General features: G+C 33.6%; 1 protein-coding gene across 3 annotated transcripts; it reads left to right on the top strand.

Annotated features, from left to right (window-relative positions):
- The first annotated feature begins 676 nt into the window (after window positions 1–676).
- On the top strand, window positions 677–9,325 carry LOC128193075 (trissin receptor-like). Of its 3 annotated transcripts, none has more exons than XM_052866310.1 (3): window positions 677–817; window positions 7,836–7,919; window positions 8,100–9,325. In XM_052866310.1, exon 3 carries the CDS (start codon window positions 8,138–8,140, stop codon window positions 9,143–9,145), a length of 1,008 nt encoding a protein of 335 aa, XP_052722270.1. In that variant the 5' UTR covers window positions 677–817; window positions 7,836–7,919; window positions 8,100–8,137; the 3' UTR covers window positions 9,146–9,325. The 3 variants fall into 3 exon arrangements, with proteins under 3 accessions (XP_052722270.1, XP_052722272.1, XP_052722271.1); XM_052866312.1 differs by lacking the exon at window positions 677–817 and adding an exon at window positions 6,613–6,690; XM_052866311.1 differs by lacking the exon at window positions 677–817 and having other exon boundaries at window positions 7,668–7,919.
- The last annotated feature ends 397 nt before the right edge of the window (window positions 9,326–9,722 follow it).

Genomic DNA, 9,722 nt, shown 5'->3' with positions numbered 1-9,722 from the left:
CGTTTTTTTTTTGTGTCTATTCTTCAAGATTCCAAAGTGGTATCACTATATCATTCTCTTAATAATTTCACGCCTTCAAGTTTCAAAACCGTTTATTGATTAGGCAAAGTCAACTTTCAGATAAGTGAAGGCTTTTCACATAGCATATTAAAATTTCTATGGATGACTTTTTTCATTTACATGTAAATTGCTGATCAATTTTTCTTTTTTCATTTCGTGTTCTGTTTAAAAAACCTATTGTTTAGGAAGAACTATTCCCTTCCTCTTGAAATACCTTTAATAGGGAAGGAACACTTCTTCACGAAATCAGTTATATCGAAAGAAAACGGGGAAAGGAATTAACAAATGACACATTAAGCTAAATGTATTTTCAAACATCGATTGATATTTTGCATAAGACTGTATTAAATTTTGTTAATACATCGTACATATAGTACACAGGACTTAGCGTGTACCATTAGATACATTTGTTTCTAGTTAGGACCCTTCCTCGGTGATATAACGAGGCTACGATCTTACAATATGTCTCTTTTTATGTATATTTGGACAATAATGATTAGACTGCCATCAATGAAACATTTCGCCATCTCAAGCTTCCGAGTGTTGTCCCCTATTTTGGTAGATATCTGTGAATTACAAAGGAGACGTGCTGTACGGCGAATCGATTTCCTAAAGACCGTGATGGCAGTAAGACGGCTTTAAGCAAAGATTTCATCGAATTAATTTTGTGCTTCGATAGCTCTTGGCTATCAACATATTCCAAAAATCTCAAGTAATTGAATTTTTATGCACTTGGTGTTCAACATGGTGAAATCACGTAAGTAAGCATTTTTGTGTTTATATATTTTTGCACGAAACGTGATTCGCTTTTGAATGATTATTATAGTAGATTTTGTTTTAAATAAAGCATATAATTTTAAATAAAATAATATACAGTTTGAATATTTGTGATAGAGACACGAAGCACTGTGAATTCTCTGTGTTATAAAATTGTTTTAGTTATTATACAGTAATCTTATTCCTCATTCTATTATAGTTACACGAGTTTTTTTTTTTAAATACTTATTTTATTACAGTTGAAAAAATTAATATTTTATCTAAGACCGTTAATTACGACCGAATCAAGTTAGTGCGTTAACAATTGAGACAGAAAAAGCTCCCAAAGGAAAACCACCTTGAGGGAAAAAAACAAACCTCGTAACTTTTGAATTATATTGTTACTTTATTACCTAAAAACATTTGAGCACGTATACTAGTATTTTGTTTATCAATTCAAAAGCTAAGTTTTGGTATATAGATTAGGTGTTCGGGGAGCTCTTCACTATAACTTAATACTAGTATGTTCACTGTGCTGGCGGTATCTCTTGCAATAATAACCAATAGAAACCATATAAGTTTATCGTACAAGTTCTTCACAAAGTTCTAGGTCTTTGTGTGTGTTATTGTCAATCAAATTGCCATGATCAACAGTTTCTCGTGCAGAAGCAATAAAAAGGGTTCTGTCTCGTACAGCATTGAATTTAAAGAGAATGAGGTACTGTTTTTCACACTGAAGACAAACATGTGAGAATTTAGATTTATATACTATCAATGATAGCAAAGTGGCATTTGGACTAGAAAAGGTATTTATATGATTTAAGGAATAAGAAATCATTCGTTGAGGTCAAATACTCTCAGGGGTAATCAAATCAAATAAACCCCAAAGAGTTGTATGGTAGATTTGATCACGTCCGACCGTATTTGATTACCTACTAATATTCAAAGAATGATTCCTTATTATTTATATTTAAACATCAGTTTTTTTTTCAAAAACGGGTATATACATGCATGTGATTTTTTTGTTTGCTTTTTTCCGTCTGTACATGTAGCTCGAAATTCTTCTTTGGAAAGGCTTAAAATTCATACAAAAATGTGCGCAATATTATTCATATACAGCTAAGGAGCTACTTGCCTAGCAAAATAACATATCATCGATTATAGCTAAAAAAATAAACCAAAAACAAAAGAAAAAAACCCAAGAAAAATCAACTCCCGAAAGTACTTAAAAACTTTGATTGGTTTGATTAAATCTTTAAAAAGTCTTCTTCTCTTCTCCAGTATATGTTTGAGAAAAGGTAAATGCATGGTTATGATGTTCATGAAGCCCTCTTCCTAATTGTGACGTTAATGGTCCCTCGGTCAGTATAAAATAACAAAGGACTATATATGATATGGGCCTAAAATGGCCCCCTAAAATGAACATCATCATTTAACTGCAATTCTTTGTTTTCTTTGTACAGATATATATGTGATGGTTTTACATAATTTTCATTTTGATTCAACTGCCCACAATTTAGAAATATGACATCGTATAGACAACCTTTTCCCGCCATTTTTGCATTTTTAGCATAAAACAGCTTGTTTTTAAGCAGTTTTTCTTTCAGAAAACATAGAGCGCATGCTTGAACAAGCAAAATATTTTAATCAGAGATGTATCTAGCCAAGACTAATAAGTGAGAAAAAAATTTTCCTTGTTCAAGCATGCGCTCTATATTTCCCATTCATAAAAAGATAACAAAAATGTCCATTTTTGACTGATTTTGATTGAATTTTAGAAATAGCGTCACTTCTGACGTCATATACTGCCAGTGAGTGCAAATAAATCAAATAAATAGGTGAAAAATATGTAGACTATTTTAAAATGTAACATAACATTTTAATGTACCCGAAACACTTTAAAAAATGTCGAATTATGGGGGCTAAATTTAAATCTAATCATATATAGTTCTTTGTTTTATTTTAAGAAATGTACTTTTATTTTCTGTGCTAGTAGCAATGAACTGTATGCATGTTATGTGCATTATTAATGAAACTTAGTATCTAAAAGATTACCCATTAAAGGTCTTTTTTACCAAATATTTACAATTTTGGCCCATGGAGCGAGGGTATACAGGTAGATAATCTGAGGTCCCCCCCCCCCCCCCACCTCCTGCCCCTTTCTCTTTCATGAACTGATGTTTGCAAACATCAAAAAGTAAAAGCGGGAATAACAATCAGAGGAGTCTCCATTAGGATTAAGACTCCAAAATGAAGTTTTAAAATGCAAACACGAGACTCCCTGACAGGTCCATCTAACAGCTATGGTACTCAGGTGACCGTCAAGGCCTTTAAGTCCCTTGATGTTTTTTTTTTAAATTATGAAATGCATCTTTATATATCAAATGAACTTATCCAGACGATTTATTTTTTAAATAAAAAGTCAATCTTTGGGAAAAACCTTTTAAATATGAAACATTCAAATTAAAAAAAATTCATTGATTTTAAAAGGAATTGGCGACGGGGAAAAGAAATTGAATTAATTTGCGGAAAAACTTCCTGATTTTAAAGTGTGATAAAAAGTCATCTAAAATAGAGAAATGCACAAAATCAGCTAATTTTACAAAAATTTCCAATAATTTCCTGCAGCATCGAGGTACACCTAACTGTCGTGTTAGAAGTTATGTCGTTACACTCCATGGAATGAATAAAAAATCAAGTACAATATTGATTCCTTAACTGATATATTCCAATTCGTGGATATCAAAGATAAATAAAATACTCAGATAAAAATAATTAGAAGCATGCTCAAATTCGCATATGTTTTCGATCAGATTGTATCAGCCATAGTTTAGAGAGAAAAAATCTTGAAATCGCACTTTCTCTAGTTTCAAAATGGATAATTGACCATGTTAGAAAATCAATATCAATACACTTGTAATAAAAAAAGACCATATTCATCTTAATGAATCAGTGTCCGATTGAAGCTTCGGTGAATCCCTTAAAAAAAAGGAATCTCATTTCAAAGATACAATCATATTCAAGTATTTCTTGATATCTTGAAAAATTGGTGTAGCGGATGTTTTACATAACAATGGTAAGGTACGAAATACAATGAAACTGTAGTAAATAATTAACCCCCCCCCCCCCCCGCCCTCAGGAACCAGTCTTTTAAATCCATAGTGAGAAGTGGTAGTATTATATAACGTTTGTTTCTTATTGTATTGTCAGATTTTTAAATCAACAAAATAAATTAGTTGTTGAATTGAGCTTTTTTCGGATTTTTAAAAAATGTTTTTCCTTGAAACATTGTTATTCGAAAAAACCACTAACTTACATTGCGTACAATTATTCAGTCGGAATCTGTCTAATTGTGCAAACTACTCAAACTCATTTATTTTTCACTCAAAAAATATAATGTTACATAAGGTGCAGAAGAATCATCTACAAAAGTATAGGAAAAGCAGGATTTACAAAAGAGGAACAGAAATAAATCAACAATGAATTTTATATGGTTGTTATGTAGGATGACCGACCAAATTAAATATTTTACTAATTAAAGTACACATTTTCATAAGAATTACATGGTTTGAAGATGACGTAAGTGTTCTTAATTTAAACGTGTTTGGTTTTTTAAGATAATAACCACTAAACATTTTTTTCTTACATGTTACGATGCACTACATTCTAAAACATAATGAAATTCATCGCCAATTTGATTAGCTTCACATGAGCTGCACTTGCGGTCTTCACGTGCAGTATTGTTCCACCTACCAAATAGAGTTATCTTATTGATAATGTTAGGAAAGTGTGAATACTTTCCCCCCGAAACGAAGAAAAACACCGTCATTATTTCTAATTAAACTAAAGCAATTTTGTTGATTTAATTATATACCTCAAGAGAAATGGGTTTTACTGCATTAAGAAATCTCCCACCAGGAATACTTTTTCACAATTTAGGGATGATCTTTTTTTTATTCCTGATAGCTACATTAAATACGTAGATTATTTTGATAAAATTATACTCATCTTTTCAGGCGTTCAATAATCTTGAAGAATTAAAAGATTTTCGATCGAAAATATTCGGTTATTTGATTTATTACACCTTTAAGAAGATTAAGTGAGAAATACAGTACAGTGTTGAGATTTACTAGGGTTAACACTCAGATTTGGTCTTCAATGAGTTCCTTTCTTGTTCTTGTGGCATTGTTTGTTTGGGGTTTGTTTTTGGTGCTTTTTTTTTTGGGGGGGGGGGGGGTGTTTGGGGTTTTTTTTCCAAACAAACCGGACGCATACACACAAAAATAAGTAATGAATCTGACGAGTAAAGAAATGGTCACACCATACTAAGACCCAAATGATAATGGCACACGAAATGTTCAGGTTTGTCAGAACACTATAGATGTCAGGCTAGTATTTCATGTAATACTCCGTATGAGATCAGAGAAGGGACAAGGTGCTGTGAACCTGTAGATCTTTGGTAACATTGGGCTCTCTTTTCACGTTTTTAATAACGCTGTGGTTTGTCAATGATTTTTAGAAACGTAATTTAAAATTAGTAATAACTACAATATTTTCAGAATCGTATATATCATATACCAAGGGGGGGGGGGGGGGGGGGAGAGATATGATATGTACGATTCTGGTAATTTTGTATATCATACAAGATTAAAACGGAGTGTTTCCCTATTTTTGTTGCTACATGAATACACATTTTAAATGTAAATCAAAACGTACTTAAAACGATGCATTTAGTATCTTTTACGTAAGTGTAAGGTATTTTAAATCTTAATTTTAAAGTATTTTCAATAAGTCAATAAAACTGTAAAACTAATTTCCATTGTCACAAAAATACTTATTTAGTCAAAAGAATTACCGGTATTGATCATGCAGCGAGTTGTTCTGTAATTGAAACACTGCAAAGTTGCAATAAACAGCAAACCGTATTATTATTGGGCAGTGTTTCTTCTAACTTTGGTAAAAAAAAAAGGCATTATTTGTATGCCAGGTTTAACAAAGTTGTTTCTTTTGTCAAAGGAAGTTAAAAAGGGAGTCTTAGCCGATTTATTTGGACATTGAGTTTTCGTTACGGTACTTCTGCAGTATTTTGGTACTTGTCTATAATCGTGATAATCTTGTTATTACCTACAAACGTGTTACTTATTTATCGACGTTTGAAAATCGCTAATCGTGTATATCATAATTCTTAATAAAAAGAAACGAACTCGCTCATCTTAGCGTTCAGACACAATATATGTCATTTTGTGCAGATTGAACTACTGTGTGTTAAATGTCCTCGGTATTAGCAAATGATCAAGGATTGAAACGATTGAAAATGAACAGATCTAAAAATTCAATATTAATTTTCAATTTTACAGAAAATAACGTTCAATATGAAAATTGTAGATTATATTGCTTTAACATAATAATTACAATATCCCGGGTTCTCCAAAGGCCAATCCTAGATTCTGCGTTTGCTTCCTGATCAGAGAGAATATTCTTACACTTGACTAATTTAAGCAAGTGCTTCTTGTCACGGAACAACTACTGTAAAATAGAAACCAATCACAAATGTGTCCTATTTTTACATAAAGAATCTGGCAGCTAAATTATTTTTAAAAAAATGCTCCTTTATCGTCCCTCACAGAACTGGTTTTGCCAAAAAACATTGACAATAATAGAAGAAGTCTTTATTTTTGATGGTTACCATTGCATTCTGTCACGCCATTCTTGGTTTTGCTTTGATTTCTTCCTTCTAATGTGCCGATACTAAAGGACGGACAGTTGTAATAATAAAACACAACATTAACAGCAGCTATTCCCGAGTAAACGAATAAGGAAGAATGTTTTGTCAAAATTTATACGATTTCTGAGGACATAGTCGACAAACTCAAGGTTAGAACATAATGTATCGAGTTAGTAGTCGTATTGTAGTTCTTAAACTTATTGATTGGATGTAAAATATAAAAAGAATGCTATATTAAATATTTGTACTTTCACTCATCCATTATATTCAAAATTGACAATCTGACACAACTATTACAGAATATTGATGCTTGCTCGTGGGAGGACTACGCGTTCTTACCAGAGAAAATGCAAGATACGCCCTTCTGGGAAAAAAAATCATGTGATTTTTTTTCTCTTTTAGTACATATAAGCATTGAAAAAACACCGTAGAGATACCTTCCTAATGTGAAACCCTTTATGAAAGTATGACCAGAAAATGCTTGAAACCTTGGTCCAGGTTTTTTCACATAAACATGCATTTGTCTCTGTTGCACATTTTGCTATGTGGAAGATTCTAAAACCTTTTATTGGGAGAAAAATTACTGTTAGAAAAGGCTAATGCTTACAAAGTCAGTGCATATTGAATCGTCATTGGTTTGATTGAGATTAAAAGAATTGTACGTCACAGAGAGACGTAACATCGACGCAATGAGCCTGGCCTGGTTCACATATCTGACTGAAGTGTATACTAGTATACAGCTACGTTTTCTTTCAGTTTCTACGCGTAGTAATACGTTAATCATGGAGAGTCATTCCTACACTTGTTTTGTCAACGTCAAGTTTACTTCGATACATCACCCACGTATTGATTTTGGTTTTTGTAACTTGTTAAGAACTCAAGGATTTTTGCACAGAATAAGTCCTGAAGACATAATTCAGAAAAGGGTCTATGCTCTTTAATCTCTTAAGGCAAAGTTCTGAATGCATAGTCATCCAAAAATCTAACAAAGTAGAAAAAAATTATTGGGGAATTACTGGGCTTTTAGCAGATCCTGGGACCGGGGAGTCTTTTGCAGCGTTTTATGTCCACAAGGATCTGGTAATAAGGGGACTTTGAGTGATTGTGTGATTGTTCCTTGTTCACACATCACGTGGTAAAGCCTGCGACGGCAAATAGAAAAGAGATCATTATTTAGAGAAAGAGTTTGAGAGGATTTACGAAGTAAGGATGATGATAGCCTAGCCTCCGAAATTTTAAGACAAACATGACATGTTGGACTAAAGTCTAATTAATCAAATGTTGTTTTTCCTAGATATGCGGTATTATGTGGTCGGTTTTCACAACTGTACAAACCGCATTACCCGCTGAAACAACCACATGTCGTAGACATTATGAGGTAAGTTTGTATAATTAGTTCGTGTCTATCTGTAATATGTTTTGGTAACACAACATGAATAATACATTTCGAGTATTTTCCTTAACTATTTCCTAATATTTTTTTGCAAATGTCATTAAAGATTTAAGTGTTTTAAATCCCATTTATTTTTAAAGTCATTATGCTCCTTTCTTTTTACAGCTTTTACCAAGAAACAACATAAAATAAAACGAATCAGGATGAACACATCCATGAATTGGTCGTTCATGTTAAACAAAAGTGCAGTGTCTACTTCAGAGGATAATTTTTTCAACGCTATTGTTTTCTTGGACGCCATGTCTTGTGTCTTCCTGGTCTTCGGAAACTTCTTTATTCTATCGTTGATCCGGAAGAAGCGCCTTCTGGGAAGGTCCACGAACGTGTTCATCTTCTCCATCGCCGTGGCCGACTTCCTGAACGGTCTGATCGCCATCCCCACACACATCATGTTCCTCTACCACAGGGAAACGATCTATCTGTGCAAGTGCTTCCGGTTTGTGAGTTACTTGACTAAGACTGTGGTACCCTACACCATAGTGTTCATGACGGCGGAGAAGACCATGCGAATCCTGTGTCCCACACGTGAGATCGTGACCGTGGCCCGCTGCATGTTCTGTACCAGTCTCCTCTGGTTCTTCTCCTCCTCTTTCAACATTTGGAGCGTTGTTCTCTTCACGGCTGTTCCAATTATCTCCCCCAAGAACGAATCTTCGTCGGAGAGAACCTACAAACGTTGTGTGTTTAATCAGCGCTTTCTGTCGCTTCACAGTTTTTTCTTATTGATGGATTTGTTTATTCTGTTTCTGGTTCCGTGTACAGTTATTCTTGTCCTTTTTCTGGTGCTTGTTTTCAAATATTTCACGATTCTGCGCGAAAGGATATTAACGTACTTCTTTGTGGTCAAGCTTCTTCTGGCGCTGTCACTTAACGTTTTGATCACCCACGCTCCTTACCAAGTGATGACGTTCCTGGAGAACTCTCCTCACGTCCAGTCCACGGAACGATTCCTCCTCTCCAATCTCCTGACTAGTGTGTTTTTCACTCGAGGAATTTGGAATCTTGTGATATACGGATACTTTAAGCACTATGTTTGTCAGAAACAGAATTTGGCCAGTATTCGAGCAGGAAATTGTCCTCCTAAGACCGAGTCCTTTAGACTACCATTACATCGCAGTCGACCGAGCAATGCGCGTCAAAACATGATGTGATAATTTCTGTTATTTTTAAGTGTTTACAAATAAATAAATGAATATATAGAGGAACAAAAAAAAACCCACTTACATTAAGCCATTCGGCATGTTATTTTAATTCTATTTGCACCCACTAGTTGCAGAATATGTAGTAAGACATATTTTAGTATTCTCGGCTACAAAAAGTTGTTGCTTATTTTTTCCAGCAAATCAAATTTGTACATATGACAAAGGTGTTATGATGCAAGTCAGAAATTTTGACAAGCATTTTCTATAAATCAGGGGTATCTGTCCTTGTGATACATGTAGTAAGTTACAATTTCAGAAGAAAAGAACATAATTGAATTATGAATTTCAAATTGTTTTTACCAGAAGTATTTATGAAATGTAGTTTTGTAATAACGCGCTAATATGACATTCGATGTCAAGAAGGAAAACAAATAAGTACATGGCCCTTGTAATTCTGATCGGGCTCGGTCACCCCGGGGTTAATCCTGTTCGAAAGGTGCGACCTTCGTGATCCTTACATTTTTAACATGTGTTAACATTATACACAACGTACGTACGGCATGAACTTTGAAATCATCATATAGTT

This window comes from Crassostrea angulata, chromosome 7, assembly GCF_025612915.1.
Source record: "Crassostrea angulata isolate pt1a10 chromosome 7, ASM2561291v2, whole genome shotgun sequence".
Classification (NCBI taxonomy): domain Eukaryota; kingdom Metazoa; phylum Mollusca; class Bivalvia; order Ostreida; family Ostreidae; genus Magallana; species Magallana angulata.
Note: the sequence above shows the minus strand (reverse complement) of the source record. Positions and strands in the feature narration are given on the sequence as shown.

Excerpts from the sequence above, each read along its gene's own strand:
- LOC128193075 (XM_052866310.1), top strand. The coding sequence starts at position 8,138 with ATGAACACATCCATGAATTGGTCGTTCATGTTAAACAAAAGTGCAGTG.